At 38.4% G+C, this 25,129-nt stretch overlaps 2 protein-coding genes across 3 annotated transcripts; one reads left to right on the top strand and one right to left on the bottom strand.

The window, feature by feature from the left end:
• Positions 1-842: 842 nt before the first annotated feature.
• UBE3B (ubiquitin protein ligase E3B) lies at positions 843-17,817 on the bottom strand. Its single transcript, XM_053469159.1, has 28 exons — positions 17,722-17,817; positions 16,487-16,572; positions 14,682-14,851; positions 13,797-13,917; positions 13,039-13,098; positions 12,632-12,736; positions 12,454-12,550; positions 11,020-11,105; positions 10,716-10,798; positions 10,509-10,614; positions 10,104-10,224; positions 9,560-9,737; positions 9,308-9,477; positions 8,928-9,095; positions 8,478-8,649; positions 8,030-8,148; positions 7,525-7,639; positions 6,837-6,936; positions 6,448-6,567; positions 5,408-5,584; positions 5,204-5,314; positions 4,484-4,621; positions 4,232-4,297; positions 3,598-3,656; positions 3,178-3,360; positions 2,709-2,820; positions 2,463-2,555; positions 843-1,733 (listed from the first exon to the last, which is right to left on the bottom strand). Exons 3-28 carry the CDS (start codon positions 14,840-14,842, stop codon positions 1,542-1,544), a joined length of 3,213 nt encoding a protein of 1,070 aa, XP_053325134.1. The 5' UTR covers positions 14,843-14,851; positions 16,487-16,572; positions 17,722-17,817; the 3' UTR covers positions 843-1,541.
• A 459-nt stretch (positions 17,818-18,276) lies between these two features.
• KCTD10 (potassium channel tetramerization domain containing 10) lies at positions 18,277-24,619 on the top strand. Of its 2 annotated transcripts, XM_053469171.1 has the most exons (8): positions 18,286-18,358; positions 18,877-19,033; positions 19,349-19,562; positions 21,178-21,347; positions 21,722-21,808; positions 22,300-22,352; positions 22,976-23,171; positions 23,609-24,619. In XM_053469171.1, the coding sequence occupies exons 2-8, from the start codon at positions 19,028-19,030 to the stop codon at positions 23,825-23,827; spliced, it is 945 nt and encodes a 314-aa protein (XP_053325146.1). In that variant the 5' UTR covers positions 18,286-18,358; positions 18,877-19,027; the 3' UTR covers positions 23,828-24,619. The 2 variants fall into 2 exon arrangements, with proteins under 2 accessions (XP_053325154.1, XP_053325146.1); XM_053469179.1 differs by lacking the exon at positions 18,877-19,033 and having other exon boundaries at positions 18,277-18,358.
• The last annotated feature ends 510 nt before the right edge of the window (positions 24,620-25,129 follow it).

Below are 25,129 nucleotides of genomic sequence, written 5' to 3'. Positions count from 1 at the left end.
CATATATATATATATATATATATATATATATATATATATATATATATATACTGTATATAGGTTGCTGGGGCTGGCCCCTCAGAATTTATTTAAACTGGCAAGAAGAAATTGTTTTTATCTGGTTTTTTTGGGGGGGTTAAGTAATTAAAATGCTGAGGACATGTCCACTTTGGCCTTTTTCTAAATCTCATTATAGTTTATATAATTTTGGTTTCAGTGGTTGGAGCCATCATGAAAAGCTCATTTTACATAAAACCATGTTCAATCACTCGGGTGACTATTGGCAATTATCATCGCCTAGTTTAGCTGTCCTGGACTTATCCCAGAAACCTTTGCGTGTGCAAATATAACCCCTGATTAAAATGGGCATTATACAGGCTCTGGGATCTCTTACTTCCACAAATACCATCCAATTTAGGGGAAACTGATGATGGAGAAGTCAGTTTGTGTGTTGTGAAACAAAACGCAAAGCTTTATAATGTTTTTATAATTTTGCTGATACTACTTCATGGTAGGTCTGAATAGGGGTTTCTATATTCCAAAATGTAATAAATTAAGGAAGGGAAGCCCACGCCAACATGTGACGTTACTGCCACGGTGTATGATCCCAGCTACTTACAGGTCCATGGCCTAGTTCACAGATAACAATTAAAAACCTTCATAGGAAGCAAAAAGCTTCCAGTAACGGAACTACCTAACAAAATGTGGGGCCTGCGCCCATGTTTTTTTAACTCTCCTATATATGTTACCCAGTAGGTCATACTTCTCTACACAGCCAACCCCCCCCCCCATTATAATCTCGTGCCTCCTCTCTAAACATTTTGTCCAGTTATGTTCTCCTATTCTTTTTGTACCTCTTGTTCTTTGTACACTTTCCCTTAGCTTGTTACTTCTCTCGTTTGCACCCTGACCCCAACCTTTCTTCTTTAGTTCTGCAGCACTTTCTTCATCTTTTCCATCCATGTTGTCCCCCTTGTCAGTTATGTTCTACCTTCCACTTATCACATTCTACATAACTGGTTGTGCAGTAATGAATTTTGGGCCCAGTACACTGCAGACCTTCACACGACCGCCTCTGATCTCTCTGCCAGGCCCATTTGTAGATGTCTTATGAATTCAGATTATCTGGATAGTATGCAAGCAGCACCTGGACTTTGCCGTTCTACAGTTAGCAACTAGTTACTGGAGTAAAAAATATTCTAAAATCATGAAATAAATTAATGTACCCTTTGATTTCCAAAGCTGTGCCAACACCTGACACTAAAGGGACTAATTTTTGCTATAAACAAAAAAAAGTGGATATTTTCTTACAGGCCTTCACTAGTATCTCCGTCTTTGCATTCCAAACATCACACATCTTTTTCCAACTTCGAACCACCGGAACAGTAACTAAAGGTGAAATCACATTCTAAAACAAATATGCGGAAGGACCCACTGAATTAAAAGTAGTGTTAGTGGTTATTTCAGTCCTCCAATACATTGCTTTACAAAGACATAGAGGCTCCCCTGCCAGCAGAATCTTTTAAATTAAGGAGGAAATCCTAAGACAGTTCAAAGCCAGTGTTCATGCTGATAGCGTAACGCAGCTTTTCCCGCAGAATTCCCTTCTTGCTGTAATTGGGGAGTTTTAGAAGATTAAAACAGGTTGATGAAGTAGGGAGTCGTCCCCCGGGCTCCCGTTTCCTGATGGTGAAGAAACCCCTGAGGACGCTGCCCAGGGTGTCGCCTGTGTCCTACAAAAAAGGAGGAAAAGATGGGTTTTGTAGCATTGAAATACCGGATGCGTAGATACCACAATATGTCCAAGGTCGATAAAAATCACCAAACACCATTAACAATAAATCATAGGTTAAACGGTAATAATAATAATTACTTAATTAGTAACAACTTTTTTACAGATCATTAACCTGCTCTAGTGCCCATAATGCAGGTTGTCACAGCCTACAATTGAACCTTGCCAACGGTACTATGATAGGATGAGGTAACTTAAATTTTGTTAAATTATATAAACTATTAATATTTTTGAAAGCATTCTTTCTTTACAGCATTTGTTCACACCTGCCTAAATTGTTTGTACAGTGCTGTATATATGTATACTGGATATGATTTCACTCAACGTTAACGTTTTGTGTTTTTTGCTTTGTTCACCGGGACGATCAAGAGGAGTGTGTCAATCGTGTACATTTCACGTTTTAATTGTTCTGTACAAAGACTTTGTGACTATTAAGGGACTTAACAATTAGTATTTTAAAAGACAAACAGTTACCAACACCAAGTAAGCACATCTCCACTAAATTAATATGATGTGATGACACAATAAACGACCATACAAGCCTTTATATTTTTGCTTAGTTCATTTTATGCCATGGTGTGATTCACAGGTCTGGTAAACACAACAGAAACAAAGATTGCAAATTGTGTCCTTAACCAGCAATGAGCAGGATCTCGCAGCCATTTCCTACCTGATCATCTGAGACCTCCACACAGCGGATGGAGAAGGGAGGTTTGAGGTAGGCGAAACCTAGGAGAGGTGGCCGGGAACAACTGGTAACAAACTGAAATAGGAAGCAAACTGACTTAAAAGGAGGAAAAATCCATATCTGTTTGCATAAACATTTACTCGAGTGTAATATCGGTATACATATATGTATATACATATATATATATAATGTAAATGTCCGTGGAGCTGTCTTTGTGACCATCTTTACCTTTAGAAACATGGCTTTTTCCTCAGATGAGAAATCATTTGCTAAAATATCCCATAGCCAAATAATGACTCGGTGACTGCCATGAAATCCTCCATAGTATACTGTGTGCTTCCTGGAAAGGCAAAAAGCATAAATAAATGCATACACTGACCTGTACACATCTATGAACGTGAATACAAAAGAATGTTGTAATGTGCTTAACAATTCTTTGTACAACTTTATAGAGGGAGTTACTTCAAAGCTATTGCCCAAGGCCTCTTGGTTTGGGAGCCCTTGCAGCCAAGTGCTACAAAGTACCATCCATGGCCACCAAGACCCTTATATACAGAATTCTGTGTAACAATGCAGAATGGGAACTATAATTAGATACTATGCCAGGCCCCTATGAAATATGAATCTAGCAATGAATATTTATATTTAATACAAAGGCCAAAGACATGTAAATAAAATCTGTAAGTATTTTACTTACTTGAGGTCATCCAGGTCAATCTCTGCATTGTCTCCAGATATAAGGCGCTGCAGTTCAGGTGTTGAGAACATGCGTATCCACTCTGGTCGGATGATGGAGCGGAAGCCACCGATAAGAGCCGCCGTCTGGTTTTTAATCTGAGTATGCATGCGGAAATGTGCCATCAGGTGGATGTAGCTGATCCTGTGCAGGAGAGATGGGGAGTTAAAATGCACATGTTGCAAAGAGACCTATGTGGTAATATGAAACAACACTAAAACGTAACACAGGAATAAAGCGGGGAAAAAAGCGGACCGAATGTTTAGTAAAAAGTGGCACGTCATTTTCAAAAATCCAGAAAGATAGAGGAAAAGGATAAGGTTTAAAGGCTCCATCAACTGTTTCCATGTTTTCGGGGCCATTTTAACTTAAAGAACTCACTTGTTTTCATTGATGACACCAATTGACTTCCCACCTGGCACCAACTCATGACAGACCAGCTGGTGGAGACAACAAAAAAAATTGCATTTTTGTCTTTACAGGCTATGTAATTACTCCATTTTGTAGCAACAGACCAACCTTGTAAACAGACCTTGTAGACTTCCAGTGTTCTGAACAACTAAAACAGATGACTGGCTCTTTTAAATTAATAACTGTAACCCATACAGTGCTGCCTCTGGCTACACCCTCAACACAAATGCCCCAATTCGGACACCGGAAATGTTGAGAGGTGTGGTAACTCTTTATACACGTCCCTTCAATTTCAGGTAACTTGGACCTCATTTATCAGGTCAATTTTTGTTACATCTACATGCTACATTGGCCTTGACAAAACACACCTGTGTGCAAGAGGTATGTAATCAACATGGTATATTACTATAGGGCGCTATACCATAACTTGCAGTTCATTGACATATGATATTTTGATTTAAAGCAATAAAATAATGAATGATTTGTGCTAATCTTAGAGAACTGAAGAACTTTTTAATATGTGGGAACACATTAGTACTCCCAAATGCGAAATATTTAGGGGATACGTTTCAAGTAGGTTTTGTGAGAGCCGAAAGTTGCATACCTGACCCATAACATCTTCATCGTAAGAAAGGGTTAGGCCCAAGTCACTAATATCTCCATCATAACGCTGTGAAAAAAATAATAAAATAGGCATTTCAAAACCAATTCAAGTAAAGTAAAGCTAAAGTTCCTGTGTCACAAGCAGATGATGTTTGCACTAAATGTCCTTTGACTAATGAAGGGGTGTGTTTAATGTCCACATAAGGGCCACTATAAGGCATCTGCGTACAACAATTTAATTTGCAACACTCGCCTTGATAGAAGTAAGGTTCTTATAAAACTCAGGGTCCAGGGAAGGAAGTTCGTCTACAGAGCTGTAGAAGATGCTGTGATGATGTCCAAGCAGCTGACTGAGAAAGAACGAGGCAAATGGGACATCTACCACTATACCCTAAAAAGAGAAGAAAAATAATCTATTCAGGTTCAAAATCCTAAAAAACAACTTAATTTTACTCCATTTTATCTGAAGAAAATGAGTCCAGATAACGTTTTACAGCATGAAAAACATATTTAGAAATATCTGAAAGGGGACAGCATAATGAATACCAGGGCCGGACTAGCAATAGTTTGAAAGCCATGGCACTGTAAGACCACGGTCGCCTGTGAAGCCAACAGCTGGATATGCACTGGTCGCACGCTACGTTTTTATGTGTTTCCAACTCTGCCAGGTGGCAAGTCCGGGCCTGATCAATACACTGAAAACTCTGGTAAAGACATTATGCTGGTAACCTCAATGATTTCAGCACTCATCAGACTGGTTTGGGTTATCTGGGTTTCAATAAAGTGGGTAATCTTGAAGCAGTTCTTGAGAATGATACCCTAGCTCGAGAACAGACACCTGGCAAGTCCATTCTGTAATGGGATGAACATGTAACTCTACTGATACTGTTGGTGGAGTTCTTTGATGAGTGGAAAATATTGCAAAGAGCTATCTCTGTCCAGGAAAGAATGAGGGACAAGAATGGAGGTTTACCTCGTATACAGCTTTTCCAAGCATTTTTCCTACAAACTCAAATAACTGGAGGTAGTTTTCATGGATATAAGATGTTGGAGATGGATATAATCTGTCTCCGGAGCTTGTGGTCTGAAGAAAAGAATGAGATAAGACAAGTGAATTACACATTACATAATATGATTTCAGAATAAACTGTTATCTGTGCTTGTATGTATAAATTACCTTGAATAAATTCAGTGCAGGGTCAAACACTTTTTTGATAATTTCTTCCAAAAACTCCTTAAAGACACCATCCTGGTCTATTCCAGCTTCATCTACACCCAGGTCATTGACAAACTTTACACGGATAACTCCTTTCATGGCATTTTGGGAGAGCTGACGCAGTTGGTCATATCCATCCTTTTTTATATAAAAATGCAGGACAACATAGCAATCGTAACACTTTAAGTATATTTTGCTTAGCAAGCATTCCGCAAAAAAATCCACATCCTCCTCTATTGTATTAAAATGTTATGTTTATTTCAAGCCATTAAAGACGATATTCAGCAGGCATAATCAACATCACACAGTTCCAGTCCAGCATACAGCAACTGGTTTAGGCACACGATCTATCATTGGAAGATCACGCTGATATTACATCTACTCCCAACTGTGCTATTTGATACAGTAATTCATCTTGCATTTAACCTGTCTGAATTAAAAAGCAAATGTAATAAATTGGGGAGATTGAGCTGTAGAAGGGTAGAATAATTGTGGTCCTTTTCTCTATTTCTTCAATGAGGAAGGGAAAGTATGCTGATCACCTCCTAATCTATAGTTACAGTGGGAACACGCCTGTGTGGGACAGTGTATGGAGTTAGCATGAGAGTGTGTGTTTGTTTTGCAGGACCTCGTAGAAATACTGTACCCAGGCGCCACTAACCCTAGGCTCGCCCTAGCTTTCATAAAGTGTGCTCATGGGAGAATCATAAGGTGAGCTGTTGGGTGGAACATAGGGCAATGGGCAGGACAGTAGGGTGGGCATGGGACACAGGCTTTACGCCAGATTTCTGATGTCAAGCCTCTTTCCAACCAAATTCTAATAAGAAAAACTGAAAGACAGTATATGCTTGGTTGACCTATCATACTAACATTACAGTTTATGTGCTACCATCAGCATTAAGTAATCACTACATAAGAATAGATAAGACTGTAGGCGGGATACTATTTACTTGGCATAACAGCAAGGTTAGCGTTTGTTATCCCTGTTTGCCTGTACAAACCTCCAACATACGGGACCTTCGGATAGTGATATGAGTGACATGCGGAGATGCTGTGCTGGTCTCCACTAAACCAAGCTTCTCTTTCTCCTTCGTGACTATGTTTCTGAACAAAAGAACTCTCTGTAAGAAAAACAGAGGGCACAAAAGTAGCTGTACCTTCAGAGATTTGGGAGAAAGCTTGAAAACCCTAAACACACTTTCCCCATTACATAAAAAATTCAACAGTAAAGAAGAAAAACTTGTGCATTTTTTTTAATTGATGATAGTAATCGAAGTGTTATCATAAAGAAAGACACTGTACTAACTTCTTTGAAAATGCATTTGAGAGTCATTTTGCATCCTAATTAGCCACCCATCATGACAACCACAAATAACTACATGTTACTCACATTCTTGTGCGGGATGACGTGAGGAATGTACTGAAGTAAGAGCTGAGCTCGCTTCCTCTCTTTGTCCAGTTCTTGGAACAGCAAAGCTGGTTTAAGATCCCTAAATACATTGGAAACTGAGTTTTCTAGATGGACACATTAGAATTATATTAACCTCCATGTACCATCAGCAAAACAACTGTTAAATGTAATGCATAACCACAAACCAAGAACAAAAAGAATGAAAGTATACATCTTGGCACAAGAAGACAGCTGGTAATTATTGAAAAGATCGAGGAATGTATATATCATATCGCTAACACATGTGAAATTGTGTGAATTGCATTAGATCACCAGTAAAATTTTCTTCACTTATACTGCAATGACATCTAATAGTTATTCCAGATCATACAGGTGAAATGTGCCGGAAATATGGCTTACAGTGTTAAACTACTTCTGCCTTGTATATAATGTGCAATCTAGAAAAAAACAACACATATTACTCTGGGACATAATTACTTTCTAGCTGTAAACAGAGAACTACTAAAGCACTGACTAGATTCTAAGATCTCTTTCTATAATTTTAATTGTATAAAAAAATCAAACCTGGGGCCAAACTCAGCGTACCCACTAAAAGAATGGCTCCACATTTATCGCTTTGCAGCAAGCACAGAACATAAACACTGTATTTTGATTAAGGCACACTCACTTCCTCAGCCAGTGGTCCTCTGGGGCAAATCTCCTGCGACAGTCTCTTTCGTACAGGACCATAAGCCAGCCATGCACCGAATGGAACAGCTCCAGGGTCTCTCCTTTGGCATTCTCTGTAAACAGGCAAGTAAGAAAAATATTACTCGAACAGCAAGCAAACATGCGAATATATATTTCCTAAATAGAGATGTCTTTCCATTTTATGTGAACCCATCACTGCTCTTAAGCCAATGTTGCCTATTGTTATTGGCATGACTCAACTGCTTCAGGATTCAGAGGAATCTGGGCCATTATAGCACGTGTGAAGTAGTAGCCAAGCACTCTCCCTACAATTTCATGTTTCCTCCATGTGGAAAGACATTTGCCAATGGCCCTGATGACAATGCCAAGCTGGTATCTGCATCCTACATCCAGTAAATGCCACCCCCTTTTATTGTTATTATAATTATATATTACTATAAAATGTTATATATTTACTCTTTTGTACATATCAAAACTCTTACCCAGGATACCATCCCAGATCATCTTGAATACAAAGCTATTCAGGAATGATGAGATGGTGACCAGTTCTTCCAACTTGAATGATATCTGCTCCTCATACACCTCAATGTCATCAAGAATCCTGCAGACAGATCATCAAGTCAGGAGTTAAATTACCAAAACACTTTAATTTCTTGGTATTATCATTACAATTGCTTTTACAATATTTTTCTTAACCATACGTGTTAATACTATTCTGTTATAAAACTGATGAGAGGTTTTCTTGTTATACTAAACAATGGAAATGCATAGTTAGCAAGTCTTACCCATTAAAAAAATAAAAGTTATGGAAAAGCAAACCAATTACACACAATTGGTTAGATACTGAAGTGGGGTTTGCCAATGACAAGCTCTACCGAAACAAGACAAACTGAATCATAACTGGTGTCTGCTTATCTTTCTGATACTCACGTAATTAAATGCCTGGAGCAGTCACAGAACAGAACCAGCATTGCCAGGAGTCTTCGGGATTCCTCTGTGTCATTGCTTAGACACTCCAAGAACAGTTTTAGTCCTCCCTGAGGCCCAAGCTCACAGATAAAAGCCCACAACTTGGGTAAAAGGTCATCCAAATAGGTAAGGCCTAGAGAAGCAGTCAGTTATGGATTGAGATCAATATTATCAAGACTAAGCATAGAATTACCCAGTGTTTGGAAAGATCCCCAACCAGAAGCTGACTTTACAGCTCTTTACATTCTCACCTAACCCGCTCGCTATACTGTGTTTAAAAGCATATCCATTTTCTATTTAGATGTATATAGCTCCAGTAACCTAAAAAAACAAGAACCTAAAATACCCTGTAGTCACAAAAATGTCCCAGCCATTCCAGAGTAATGGAGAGTCGTGTATAATGGTACTAACCAGTGAGGATCTGCAAACGGATCTGCGTGAGGGTGGTCAGTGCCGTCTGGTACAGCACACAGATACTGCATACTTTTTGCACCTCTTGGGAGTCCACCCGCTTTCCTCCAATGGGTTTCAAGATATGCCGGACAGAGGCTGATTTCTGAAATGCTCGCTTAAATAGATCTGCAATCATAAATAAATGTTACATTCAGTTAAAAGGATCGGTCTACTACACAAATATCCCATTAATTTTTAAATAATATGTATATATAAACTTTGAATTTCTCTAACCCAGGCATCCATCATATAATGTAAAAGAAGTTGTAATGCTTATTGCTGCTTCATTTTCTACCCAACCATGGCACGTGGCTCTATTTCTCCTCCAAGTTACTCACTTTTCATTGGCAGGTTGTTCTGTGGGGATGAGCTCTGTGCAGTGGCTACCATCACATCTTGATTCTCAGCTAGCTTTTTGCTCAGGACTTCCCGGAACAAAATGCGGATCATATGAACACCCCATAGATGCTGAAGCTGTTTGGTGAGCAAGGGCATTGATTCGTTGAGGCTAAAAGAAGACACATAACCTATTGATATTAATGCATTTTGTATTTTATTGTGCCGATACACCTAAAAATAAGCCATCATACCCATAATCCACCGTCTGAGAGAACCAGCCAAGGACGGGGTGCCAGTGAGTAAGGTTGGATTTTTTTTGGGACACGTATTTCTGGCAATAGGACAACATGTGTGTGAGGACACTGACAAAGTGAGTTGTTTCCTCCTCCAGAACCTTTTCCGTAAGGTGCCCAAGTTGAATTAAGTTACCTACAAACATGAAGGTGGCCAAACATAAGAAACTGACACTGACAAAGAGGAAAATATATAAACCTTAACACTGTACACAAATAGTGAGGCGTCTCTCAGCTACAACAGTGACATTGAACCGAACAATAGCTTATCAATAAAGGACATTATCTAAATTTAGAAAGACCATCCCAGCAAGTGAGGGGCAATCAAAAAAAAAGGTCATTTATTTGGCAATTTTCAGTTAGCACTGTGTGGCAAAATCTCATTGTACAGCGCTACGGAATTTGATGGCGCCTTATAAAACAATAAATAACAATAATAATCTCATACAATGTTGGTTCCATTGCTATTATTATGTAGAAAAAAGAGGTAAGTGTAGAATACCTAACAAACAAAGCGTATGGCTTCCTTCCAGGCACATGCACACATCTCTGCACTGTTCCTCCCGACTCAGGAACAGGATAAATTTATGGAAAAGCCCATGAGACTCGATCACAGTTAATCGCTGAAAAGGAACACAGAATAATTTACACACCTGGAATTCTCATAGTTTTCATCGGTATGTTAACTCTGTACAGCAATCACTACCCTGATCAACATAACACTGCTTCTCTGTACCACCTCTCCACAAATATTGCTCTTGAACTTGGCGCTACTCCTAACTTGTTTTTACTTTTGACGTTTTCATTTATGTTTCCACTGACAACTGTAAGTTTTTACTTTTCTGTACATTGGCATTACTGTGTTGTGAGTGGCTAATGACTATTTTCTTCCACATATGCTGCTTACATCTGGAGTAAGAACACAAAGGTGGGAAATAAGAGCTGGAACAGACATTATATGGATCAGGAATGAGCGGAGAAGGTTGTCTGAGAATTGTGCTGCGACCACAGGCCTGCAAAATATGAGTAAAAATGGGAAATAAGATTAAGTCAATAGCTGATAAATCTTTAGATTGCTACAATTTAGAATCTGCTTAATAGTACAAAATCTTACCTCAATGCAAGAGAAAAGAGGGCAGTTAGAGTTCCTTTGGAAAGGGATGGGCGTGATCTGGCCAGGCCATTGGTCAACAGTATCTGCGAAGAACCATTTTTTTTTACGGTTTATAAACATCTTATTGTTCATCGTATCATATCAATCACATCGTGTCCATTTACAGAATCATGGGATCCTGCTTCTGGAACATTAATACATTTTTCTCTAAATGGTTTAGGATTCCATTAACCAAAATTGGTTAACCAAAATTGGTGCCTTAAATATAAATTATATGGGCAGTACATAATACACAGTTATTTACCTGTAATACAGAGTAAAAGCCTTTTTGATTAAGGTGACCCATGATATTTGCACAGATATGGTTCATTGCAGGTCTCAGACTTTCTCCTAAAAAATAAGACAAAAAGTAACAATAAATGGCACACTTGCAAATAAGAGAAAATGTCTTCGGATTACTGTATTCACACTATTTGTACACAACTTTGTATCTAATGGGGCAGATGGGGACCAGTTAGCAGCAAACAAAATTTGCAACTTAAAATCTTCAAAGTTCATTATTTAAATTCCAAAAGCAACCTCAAATATCTGTTTATTGTTTGGTTCAGTTCAGATCTCAGATACTGGATGTCAAAGTCTGCTTTCTATAGCGAACACAAGCATGCATGACTTTTCATATACAGATGCAGCATTTAAAGGGGAACTGTCAAATCGACTGCTTTTATATTATTAAAGCTACTTATATCATATTTTTTAAATGTTGCGCATGTTAATCTATGTAATTGTTATGGAGAGTTTAGTTTTTCATTTCACTTTATTGGAGCTGACAAAGATGGCAGAATATGGCAAAGCCAACGTTATCTAATTTCCTGTCCTCTGGTTAGCTCCTTTCCGCCCATCTCACCCTTACAAAGACTGCGTGAACCAGTCAATATCTTCACAATGGTAGACTAACAACTCAATGGCGTCTGTTCTCAAAAAGGAGAGTTTCAGCTTCTTGACTTTGTCATCGATTATGAAGGTCCAACTCCAACAAGCTGCTACTGCTGGAAGTGCTTGGTTGGCTTTGTATAATGCACAGTTAAATGATGCATTATGCAGGGCTCCACGTGTTAAGAGAAATTTGCGGAGGATGTTAAAACTCCATCTGTCCTGCAAACTCTCCTGCCAAATCTTCCTTTAGTTCAAGACATCAAGAAGAAGGAATAATCATACAGAACAAAAGTACAGCGAAAAAAAAAGATATGTTTCCTCTTGGTATATACATGTATATGTATTTTTAATACATATATGGCTTATTTTAATATGTAAATGCCATAACATGGGTAACTTCAGTATAAAGGACTGTAAAATGTAAGGTTTAGGAATAGATACAAATGAAGATATTATTTCATCTATAAATTTGCCATCGTGATGTGCAGTTTTCTAACTTAAAATAGCAAAATATTACATATTTTTAGTACATGAGAAATTATAGCAAGCATTGTGTATTTTTCTCCTATCTAAGCAAATGGTTGCACCGCAAACATATGATAGTACTGCTGGAAAATATCTTATTAAACCATTACTAATAATGTTTGAAACAGGTCTGCAGCAGCAGCACCAGAGCAACAAGGCACACTAACAAATAAAGCTATTGTTCTTTCTGGTTCTATAATTCAGGGCTGTTTAAGTCAACATTGTGGCCACACGGTGGCCTGGTTTGGGCTGGAAGTGCCTGGTGAAACTCAATTTATACCTTTCCCTCTGAGTATCTTCCAGGTGGAAGTGTCTGTAAAGTTGACTAGCATCGTGAGGTAGAGTGTGATAATCTTGGAGTCTTGCATCATGTCGGGCTATGAGGAGGAAGCAAAGCGATTAGTACGTGTGCATGCGGGTCACACACAATATCATAAGTCTAAACACATAACATTCACCTTTAACGTCTTGAGGAACTCACAGCAGTACCAGAGTATGTCTTTAATCTGCTTGATCCACAGAAGGGTAAGGTCTTTGGAAAGAGCAATGGACACATACCAGACCTGTAGGAGAAACATGTTTAATTGAGATAATCTCCTTGCAGTTGGAATATAAACTACTCATGATGTTCATCATGCTAATGCATTAGTGACTTCTTCTAGTGAATTAAAGGGAAAATATCCCAAAAACTACGAGACGTTTAAGCTTCCCAACATATGTTTGAGGGCAGACATTAACTGTAAAAGGATTAGTCCATAAAGGGAAGATATTATAAACCATGTTGTATTTGGGTAATCAGAGTAATGCGGACTCTTGAGGGACTACTGTGCACACTCGGTAAAGGCCTTGAGCCTGCAGAACATACCTTGGGTTCATTTTCACACTCCAGACTGCTTAAAATACAACGACACAGCCTTTCAAGCCTCTGAAACCACAAAAAAATGCATCAATTTATTACCGGAAAGAACAATTAAATGTAACATATCCATAGGTGCTGTATAATTCAGTCATAATGGCAAATATCCTATGTGGGTAATTTACATCCCTTAGTAAACCTAAATATTTTAACAAAACACACAAAAACAATCTGTTATTGTTAAGCATCATCTCCAAAATCATAGCCTGAAAATGTCAAGAACTGAAACATTTTACTAATAGAGATACTATAGATATACACGATTCCCCTTTGAAATTGTCCTCTAGATTGTAAGCTCGCTTGAGCAGAGCCCTCCTCGCCTGTTGTTTCTATATGTCATCTTGTTATGTTATATACCAATTGTTATGTCCTGTCTACTCTTTGTACATTGCTGCGGAATCTGATGGCGCTATACAAAACTGCTTACAGGACATAGTGTTCCGCTTAGGGATTTCAAGTTTGGTCTGCATACAAGGAACAACAAGACCTCTACATGATGCCGGGAAGAAGTGGCACAGCATTGTGCATAGAGGAAAACACTAAACTTCTGGTTTATCATTCAAACCAGGTTATTATATAAATTTGTAAGTATATTATTATATTTCGGTTTTTCACTTGATTTTCTACACATCAATGAGGCTAATTCTGATATTTTTAACAAATCAGTCTGTCATCACAAAGCGAATAAACCAGGTAATATGACTCACAAGTCGATCCGGCTGCATTTGGAATATTACTAGCAGTTTTCGGGATAGCTGAAAAATGGAAAGAGCGTTGGCTTTGACTGAGCCATTCTCTGTGCCTTCAAGAAAGCTGTCCACTTCTTTTCTGTTTTTAGCAAACGATGACAGAAGAAAAGCACTTACATCAGAAGAATTAACAGACTGTGTGATACACAATTAAAGGAGATAGTATTATTTGAGCATGTCATATGCGCTTTCACAGAGTATTGTACTGTACAGATGTTAAACAATGTCTGTTATTGTTACATTATACATTTTATGTCTGCTGATCTCAATCCAGGTAATCAAGTGAGATTTGTGCTGCCTCATCTCCCACAAATGTGTTACCCCATTAAGCATGGGTAGTCAGATTGAAATTGTAGTGTATCAAGAAGTCTAACAAGACCCCCACACATAAAGTGGCACCTTCCTGCCAGGAACTGGCTTCCGCAGAGTGGGTGGTAAAATGCAGCTTTATGTGTATTTCATTACACATAAGCCAATTTTAGCAGAAAAAATGTGGATACAACGAAATAAACGCTGCACAAGTTTAAGCTCACAATGTCAGTAACATATACTGGCAATGCAGAAGCATTTTACTACAAATGAGCCAATGAGTAGCAAATGCCAAGGCTTAAAGAAGCACATATACTAATGATATGTCCCATACCCATTAGAAGCCCTTCAGACAATAGTAGAATGTACAATTTAAAACCAATAAAGCAAACTATAGCAAAATGAACTTCAGCGCATGAGCTGAATGCATGCAATCATGGGGTAGGGGTGACTAGACCCCGATTTTACCCATTTCATAAATTCTATTGTTTCAATTAAAAAAAAAAGAACAGAACATTTGCGTTCGTATAATACCTGATTTCCTTGCGCAGGCGGCATTGACACAGGAACTTCCTGGTAAGTGCCTGGATTCGGATTGCAGCTCGTTCTCTTTCCTTAAGGCCTTTCCTCTCCTCACGTGCCTGTCTGGCCTTGTCGAGGAACTGGTCCTTCGAAGCCTGTGATGCTCCAAACATTCTGAAGAACTTTACAACAAATAAATAACCCTTTTTACTATAATACTATAACATTTAATTCAGAAAAGACTAAAGTTGACAGAAAACTCTATTTTTTTTATCCCGGTTTTATATAACGAGCCTCCTCAATGAGTTTAGGATGGTGGGATTGTACCTAGTTTAGAAAAGCATCGGTACTCAACGTGTGACTCTGAGTACAGCAGAACCCATATTACTACATATAATCAACCACTCTCTGAAAATGGCGACCCAGCATAAAGCGGAAGGGATAACGTTATAAGTCGCCATGCTCATTCCTAGGCCACCAACTATTGGAAGGTTTGCAGCGAGTCCTCTCTTAGGTCATCAACATAACTTCGAGTGCACATTTGTGACAGTAAATTCTGCAGTAACTAAAGAAACTTAGGGTCCTTCATTGAGTTTGGCCATAAACCCTTTCATAGTTCTGACCTTTCCATGTTAGGGGCGCATGACAATTTTAGTCATTTTTTATATATTTAATGTATATAAGGTCCAATTAGAGATGAGAGGTCTGGAAGAAAAAAACCCAGTAAATTTAGGGGAAAATGGAGTGTGGAATATCTTCTTTTACAATGATAAATAATATGTTTATGACATGGCATTCAAACTATATTACATAACAACCGTTATGAAAGATGCAATGTGTCCACATCCCACTGGCACAAATAACGCCAGTTACTTCACTTTTCCATTTGCAGTTGGTGCAAATCTGATTGGACGATTGTGATCGCTCTCCCCGTCCAATCCATGCAGGAGGATTAGAGGAGATCTTTTGTGTTTTATGTTGATGGTTTGTAAAACTACACCACACTGCATTTTTTTTAATTTTTCTAAAAAAAAAATATCAAAATTTCCCTGTTTTTTTCCATGGCTTCAAAATTTAGGTCCAATACATTTAAAAATCTTACCACATATTTAACAATGTGGCTCTAACAATATATCCCTAAATTATGACTTATTCTGTTAAAGGTGTTGTTCCACTAAACCAAAACATTTGTTGCACTTTCAGATATTGTAAGTATAGCAGAAGTATAGTTTTATTTTGATTTTCCCCTTTTCACTGTAGGTTTAATAAAAAAAATAACTGAAAAAGAAATGTCTTTACCTTTTTTGACTGAAACCAACCAGTGCCTTCTTTTGTGCCAGATGATAATTATGTGTTTCCAGCAAAAATAATGAATAAGGTTTAGGTATTTATCAGTTCTAGGAATAACATTTCTAGAGCCACGTTGAGTTACGAAAGTGTTAAATTCCACAGAGTTGGTAGAAAAGCATCTAGTTAAAATATTCCATCTTCTGTCCTTCTGCCTCCAGCCATACCACTCACCCTATACTTACAACATTTAAATTGTTACACAGTGGAATCTATGATTTATTAAAGGGAAAGGCTGATCTAGAGATGGAATTAATGTATTTTCTGGATAATAAAACTCAACTTTTTCAGACAAATGGTGCCCTAAAACACCCCCATATTTTATGTACAAAGTAAAACCCAATGCATTAGAGCTTTCCCAGAATCACCTTTGGAAAAATAAAATAAGCCATAATGGTCAATGTAGAAATCATGATACACTTTGCTACTGGTATCTTACAAACTGTGACAGTAAAGGAAAAAATGCTCACCTTTCAGTTTTGTATTGTAGAGACTAATGTCCTGTCATACATAGCCTCACCATCATCATCTGTGGCTTCTTCTTCTTCTTCTTCCTCTCTGGCTATACAATAAAGCATACTGATATAATATAGATAGATGATAGATAGATATTACATGAACATTATACTTCATTAGGATTTCCGACCAACCAACTTTTAGTAAATAAAGGGGAAGCACAATGGAAAAAATAAATATTTTCTATTGAGCGGTAAATAAAAAATATAAACAACAGGGTAGAAACAAAAGATCAAAGCTAGGGCTGCACAACTTATAAAAACATAGAACTTGACGGCAGATAACAATTATTCCTCCCATCCAGTCTGCCCAATTGTAGAGACTCAAACATTAGTTGGACTTTTGTAGCGTCTTAGATTCAGGATATCTTTATGCCTATCCCATACGTGTTTAAATTCCGTTACTGTATTAGCCTCTACCACTTCTGCTGGGAGACTGTTCCATTTAAACCCAACTTAACCCCAGTCCATGAGGGCCACAATTTTTGTATAACCCAGCTTGAGCACAGGCAGGAACTGGAGCTGCACAATGATCTACTGGAACTGTTATAAGCAAAAACATCTCTAAGCAGAATAATCACACACGGTGGGGGATACGGGTTATGTATAAAAAGCGCGTGTACAAAGCGTGCAAAACGTAAAGGGGATCACCAAAGCAACCATTGGAATATTCTCATTGATAAGATCACTTTTTAAACTCTACACCCAAACTTGGAACCACCATCAGAGACTGTAAAATGCCACCATCTAGTGATTTCATATAATTGACTGTATAAGTGGCAGGCAGTTTATATCAGCTTTATCATGAACCATCGCATACCAATCCTTACAAATCAGGAAATGCTGCATTTACTGCCGATCCTTTAACCACACAGTGTAGTAGTCAGACTGTTATGGTCACTAATCAGTGCAGATGTCAAAGATTTACACATATAAATGAGCCTTAGCTCACATCTGTCTATAAAATATATTTGCATTGCACGCTGGTGTATTAATATTTGTGACAAATATACATCCTATTATTTTTAGTGCCTTGATGTGATGTGCAGTTACAGGTCACAGAAGGAATGCTATAAGAATTAATCCTTTTGCTGTCACATTATAGGCCCGGGTTACCCTCTTTAGCGGGTTATCATCGACAAATAATGGCATGTGTCGGAGGAGGGGTTAGTGATGAAGGGGTGTCTGACCTTAATCAGGGTAAAGGGGTCCGAGAGATTCCCCAAAACAACCACTCCCGGCAGCAACCAACACCTGTCGGCTCCCGTCGGACTGTTGTCCTAGTACACCAAGTAATGGCGGAAGTTTGGCAGTGAAGACGAAACAAGGACTGGAAGCGTGGAGCACGAGAAAAAGGAAGTCATCTTTGTATTTGGTAATATGGTTACATGTACTGTGGGTAATAGATGATTGTTCGCACAGGCTATCACTTCCAGTTAAAGCAGCCTCGCGTTTATCGTGACACATAATCCCGAAATAAAAATAGAGTTAACATCTTATCTAGGCCATCGTTACACGTACAGTGCTACAGCTAATCCGATAGCAATACGTGTATCATTGTTCTATATATAGTGTGTATTATGGAATATTCATTTGGTTGCACCCTTGTTAAATTTGTTTTTTATGGGGCATGTTTTTCTTTGTTTACCCACCCCCTCAAATAAGCTGTGCCAGCATTAAGCATGGCTGCTCAGATTGTAAACCTTCTACTCGGCTGTTCCGCCTTAGACAGAGGAGTCGGAAGTGCGTCATTAAGAGTCGGAAGTGCCTTGTGTGGTCTGGGTGTATCCCGTTTTCTGGCCTGAGGGAAGTTTATCGGGTTTGATGGTGAGTGGCGCAGAGTCTGTAGATTCACGCGTTATGAAATGTTATAAGGCAGAATGTGATACTAATTTAAAGAATATTAGCCTGGTATGAGCGAGAGCAGCCTGTATAGAGAAATGCCTATTTTAACACTTTCAGTGCCATGGTAGTATACATATTATGTTGCTAGCCCCCTGTGAGGAAAGATTTGTATTGTGGGAGCGCACGTAGGCTTACCTCGGGTGCCCGAGTGTACGAACATACAGAAATACAGGGCTGCGTGTCCTTAGTGTCGTGATATATTGTTCAGTATCTTCAGGGACCCAGTATAAATCCACCAACAGTGAGAGAATAGGCCCCAGATGCAGAGGAAGTGCTTATGGTATATGTAAGCCTCTTTTTAATAAGCACAGGTTATACCTTTTTCAACAGGAATACCTGCTTTATTATTATTGTTTTGTATAGCGCCGTCATATTCCGCAGAGCTGTACAAAGGGTAGACAGGACATAAGTGATATATAACATAACAATTTGACTTACAGAAATAACAGGTGAGCAGGGCCCTGCTCAAACCCCGCTTACACTCGTGAGCTTTTCCATCTATACCAAGACTTGTCTTCTAAACCAGGAACAACACTCGTCCATATCTCCTAGGAGTATAGAAAAAAAGAATTCCAGGGGCCACGTAACTAAATGCTGGTACTTCAGTTTTACCTCTTATATTTATCTAAGGTTGTATCTAATGTTGACCTCTATGGATGGATGGCATCCCTTCTTGGTCTCTTATTGTCTATGGATTCTATACGGATGTGTCCAGCACACACAGTGGAAGACTTACAAATCGTGGGCCTGATTATAACATTACTGTTCATTAGATTTGTGTGCTGTTGTAGCAGATCGTTTTTGCTTCTGTTCATATGACGCAAAAGGGGTACATACTGGAAATATCATTTATCTAAACGCCATGCATTAACATTGCTATGTTCTTTTTTTTCCCCCCTCTCTTTTGTATAGGAAGAAATGTCGGGAGATAGCGTGGTGAGCTCCGTGGTGCCTCCAGCTACAGCCCGCACCACTTCCTTCAAATGTGCTAGCACGAGTTCTAAATATGTTAAGTTGAACGTTGGTGGTGCTTTGTATTACACCACCATGCAGACGCTCACCAAACAGGACACCATGTTGAAGGCCATGTTCAGTGGGAGAATGGAGGTGCTCACAGATAGCGAGGGTAAGTGCCTGTGTCGAACAATTTCAAATGCAGTGTGTGTGGTGAGTACTGGGGCACATTATTTGTAATATTTTGATTAGCGATAATACAAAAGGTCGCCAGGATAAGGTGTGTGTCATTTTGCAGACGTGACAAAAGAGTTAGGGTAGAACTTCCTGGTGGAAAAGGCCAAATAGCTAATGATGGAAATAAGTTAATGGCTTGGCGGAAAGAAGATGGATAAAATGTGATAGAAACATTTAAGAAAGTGCAAGTCAGAAATATATTTCAAAGGTGTAGGGCAAGAGGTCATATTCTCAAACTATAGGGTCTGAGGCTTATGTGTAATGTGTGGCAGTATTGCGTCCCATGTGTCGCCTACAGAAGTTAGTTTGCTAGGGAAGTCCCTCGTCCTGGAGGGGCAGCACATCTAGACTGTTGCATGCTGATTATCTGATTTATTGCTTTTTTAACCACTAATTTTACATGAAATTGGTAGGGACGTAAAAATGACAATAGTATAATATCTTGGGTTCTCTACTTTTCAGGAACATCTGTTTTATGTAGATGGTTTTTAAGATTTGTGAGTGCTATTTAAGTTGGGGGCTCAGAATATCAAGTTTGGAAAAAAATATTTGTCCGGTAACCGCCAAAATCAGTAAAGAATAAATGACTAAAAATTCTAGTTGTGAGGTGTATCAGGACAGGTATTTTTTCCCATTTGTGCTAGCTGTTCACAGTTCATCACAGGTAAAACAATGGGTTTTTATCACACTAAATGGTTGCATAGTGGAATATTGTTTCAAAAGAAAGCCCTACTTAAATTTGTACGCGTAAACTTAATGAGAGAGGGGACTTATGGTTGAACAAGGACGTGTTGAAAATGCTGTTGTCCTGTGTATAAAAAAATAAATAAAAACAATGCCTTCACGATGAGGAGGTTAAAACACTAAACTCCGGTAGCAAAAACACTGTTGCTAAGGGAATGTTTGTGTATATAATGTATATGACTTGCTTTTTATTGCTGTCTTCGGGAAAATGCTTGAAAGTTAGTGCTCGATTGGTACAGTTGCTGTTTCTCTTGTAATATGTTCACATGATGACTGCAGCAGCGAAAGGATCATGGAAGGCTTTCATTTGTGTTCTGGGTGGAGACGTTCATTGTTCTTAGATATGACTTCCTTGCCACACAGTTCCTTTCCCTAAGGAGACCAATCATTCCATCCTCTAGTAATTTAATTTGAGGATTGTTACAAATGGTTGAAATGAAATATTTGCACATCAATGCATCTCTGTCCTAAAACAATAGAGCTTAATTAGGTAATCATGTTATTCATTCTTGAAAACTGGTTAAAATGACTGATTTAAACCTTTATTGTTTTATTCTTCATGCTTAATAGACATGAATTTAAGTTAACTATTAGACTTGAGCTAAAATAAATTTCAAGGCCTTAATGTGACATTGTTGCCTACTATGTAAGAGATGCTCCTGTTTCATTAAGGTATGTTTTAGTGCCTGGAGATACGTGAATTAACTGTAATCCTTCATTGAGATGAGACCTTGGTAATGTCACCGGGTTCTTCCAGTTATTGCCGGTATTAAATGATGCTTCGCATTCACTTACAAACATTACAGGTTGGATACTGATCGATCGTTGTGGGAAGCACTTTGGGACCATTTTGAATTATTTGCGGGATGGTGCAGTCCCTCTTCCAGAAACGCGCAGAGAAATAGAGGAACTCTTGGCAGAAGCGAAATATTATCTGGTGCAAGGCCTGGCAGATGAATGCCAGGCGTCCCTGCAGGTAGGACTCCACGCTTTATACAATAGCGCAGAGCAGAATGCCTGCAGAAAACCATTTTAGATTATCCTGTAATGATAATTGCCTGTCAAAGAGTATCTCGTGTCTTGCATTTTCCTCTTTAATATGTTTAATGTCTTGCACATTTGAGGTATTTCCATTCCTGCTTAATTCTGTTACAAAGTACATCAAAGACATACTTAAATATATCCCCCCTTATCTTTTCTAACATCTATAAAACTTTGTTGCAACCTTTTGTGATTGTTAAACTTAACATAATGAAAACATTGACTTTGAATATTGCCTTAATATGTTTTAAGGTATGCTTTAACATGTTTAATGTGTTTTAACATTATTCTATGTTTTCCAACTGACAGAATAAAGATATTTACGAGCCTTTTTGCAAAGTTCCTGTCATCACTTCATCAAAAGAAGAGCAGAAACTCATTGCTACATCGAATAAGGTGACAAATTTATAAAATTCAGCTCTATACACTAGAACAAATAATATTGGTATTCTGAAGTTGTATGGTATTGATGGTAAGAACAAAATATATTAAAGGGGCATTCCAGCCATCGTAGTCCCCTGAGAACTTTGCCTTGTCCCCTTTGCAAATGCAGAATCTACCCACATGCATTTGCCATTTTTACAACCCCCAGCTATTTTCCATGCGAGAGATGCGTTCTCCCTGAATGTGATGTGTGTGTGTGTGTGTGTGTGTGTGTGTGTATATATTATCTATATCTATCTATCAAACACCTACAACACAGAAGGAACATTGAAATACTTGAAATGTATTCAGGTTTGTGAACTAAGAGAAAATAATTCCAGCGTTCCTCTTGCATAAGACAAGGTTCTGAGCTTGTAAAATAAATTGTCAGAAGCAGGTATGGCTGTTATTCCAGGATGTGTTTAATCATAATTTGTTTAATGTATTCCTTATCTCTCTTGCAGCCTGCAGTCAAACTGCTCTACAACAGAAGCAATAACAAGTATTCCTACACCAGGTATGTGCAAGCTTCGTTGTGCATGTTCTAGGAAGGTACACGGCCATGCAATATGACTTCAGACAGCATGTTAGGCCACCAACCAAGTAAATTTGGGAAAATAATATTTAATGGTAATCATTTTGATCCCCTTTCTGGATATTGTTCTTGTCTCTGGGGTCTACTCACTAAAGGGAAAGTTGACAGAAGAGTTTGCAGGAGGCAGTGCTCTCACCTCCCTCACAGCACTGTTCATTAAGTGCCAACACAGGCAGGTTTCTCCAGCTAAAAGGACTGAGCTGGCCCTGTGCAATGCATAATTCAATGTTTAAGGACACCTTGGAGAGATCACACTGATTTAATTATACATAATACAGGGCCAGTCAAGCCAATCCTGCAGCAGAAGCTTACTGGATCAGCTCTTTATAATGTATAGTGAAAAGAAGGTGCTAAAACAACTCTTCAGTCAATTCTTTCTTTAGTAAATAAACCCCATGTGATGCAGCAGAGATCTTGATATGTCAGAAATAGCCACCAATAAATTGAAACCCTCAAACACTAACCAGTATATACAAATATAGTATAAAAACATTTTCCTTGAATTAACTTTTTAATAAACATCTATTTTCTTTCTTCCCTTGCAGCAACTCAGATGACAACATGCTTAAAAACATAGAACTGTTTGACAAGTTGTCCTTGCGGTTTAATGGTAGGGTCCTGTTTATTAAAGATGTGATTGGGGATGAGATCTGTTGTTGGTCATTCTACGGACAAGGCCGCAAAATTGCTGAAGTTTGCTGCACATCCATTGTGTATGCTACAGAGAAGAAACAGACCAAGGTATGTTGTGGCCTTCAAAATATTGGCAAAATAATATTGTGGAAATTTTAGTTGAGCTTGGAATGACTTTTGTGTTGCCTATTTTCAGATAATACTATTAAAGAACTAGTTGTCAAGGCGATATGCCTGAGCAAGCATTCTGACCTTCCCAGAGGATGCTATTAGTCCTGGAGTAACACAATAGAACACATGATTTTTTTTGTCGGGCTAAAGCTCACAAGCCACACGATATGTCCTAGAGAGTATTCGGTTAGTGGACTGTGGCCTGATTAACTATCCAAGGGCTTATGCTGAGCCCCTGTTTTGCTTGACACCTCCCTGGGATCTTGACTATCACATAATTTATTAGTATCCACTAAAGTTATTTTTGTTTTTTTACTGATGGATTTTAGCCTAGTCTCTTGCTAGCTACTGATCACATTTTATTGGTCACTTAGGTTGAGTTCCCTGAGGCACGCATTTATGAAGAGACCCTTAATATTTTACTGTACGAGGCCCAGGATGGACGAGGACCTGATAACGCCCTCCTGGAGGCCACAGGTGGAGCAGCAGGGCGTTCACATCACCTTGATGATGATGAAGAGCGCGATCGTATTGAACGAGTCAGAAGAATCCACATCAAAAGGCCAGATGACCGAGCTCACCTCCATCAATAGGACTAACTGGTTCATTGTCATTTCTCCGTCCAGACCAGAGATCTACCTCCCCTCGTTTAACCCCACGTGTGTGCGAGAAGGCGAGGAATAACTGCTGACGTGGTTGTCTGTTATACATTTTAGGGGTTCAATTCCACAAATGGCCGCTTCAACTTAGTGATTTCTGAATCACTTTTAAGGGACGCCGACGTATGTTAATGTATTTTTATTGTTTTTCTTATGGATTTTCCTAGCCCTAAATTTCCACATGATGTTTGTATGTTCATATGTGTGCTGATGGATTTGGGAACATTTACAAATCAGTGTCTAGACTCAGAAGCTCTGTTGCCTTAACAATGCATTGGTTCATGTTCCAGGATATTTTATTTTTGTACATAGCGCTTAAACAGTACTACTGGCCATTTGGTGTGTATGAAAATTTCCAGTAAGCTCCTCAAGTTCAGATGAAGATAAAATGACCAGCAACCCAAGCTGCCTTACATACAAATGTTATGTGAATGATATTTCTAAACTTTGGAGACCAAGGCCCTTCATTACATAGCATTATTTCAAGTACATGCTATGGCCGTAACGGTTACTGCTGCTTAGTGTTTCTGCAGACTTACACCTGGGAATAAGACTTATCTCAACGCACCTTTAAATATTTCAGTACATTTTTATGGTAGGGCTAATATATATTTTAATATATGTATTTTTGTGTTTATAAGCATTTTCACATCTATTTGTGTACACAAACATTATTTATACTGTATTTTTTTCCCTTCCCTCTTAAATAAAATACAGATGTAAAAAGGTTTTCTTTTTGAAAGTTTTTAAAACTAACAGCACATGACTTGCATAGTAGAAAAAAAATATATTAAAGCATTTCTTCAACAGGTGTGAAATACCTGAATACGTAGATGAAATTATTTACACGTGGGTAAAAGAGAGGGAACTTGAAGGCCAACAGTGGCCTTTTACAGGTGGGTGTAGGTAAGTTGCAGTTAGGTCAAAAATGTAATATCACCAACAGATATGATCCTCACTGCAACTTACTATGTAATGAATACACTAGAGTGTACCAGGATGTCTATGGAAAGTGCATACTGCAGGTTTTACATTGAAATTGTGGCCTCTGAAAGACAATCTGGTCATTCTAGAAAATACACAGAAAGTCTTCCTTAGATGAGGCTAAATTAAAGAACTAATAAATAGAAACAGAATAAAAAAGGGGAAAATCTGTACAGCAAAAAAACAGAGGCAGCCATGAATCCATCGGTCTAACAAATTATGTGGGATAGGAGTTGTGGTTGTGTTTCCAAC

This window comes from Spea bombifrons, chromosome 1, assembly GCF_027358695.1.
Source record: "Spea bombifrons isolate aSpeBom1 chromosome 1, aSpeBom1.2.pri, whole genome shotgun sequence".
Taxonomy (NCBI): domain Eukaryota; kingdom Metazoa; phylum Chordata; class Amphibia; order Anura; family Pelobatidae; genus Spea; species Spea bombifrons.
Note: the sequence above shows the minus strand (reverse complement) of the source record. Positions and strands in the feature narration are given on the sequence as shown.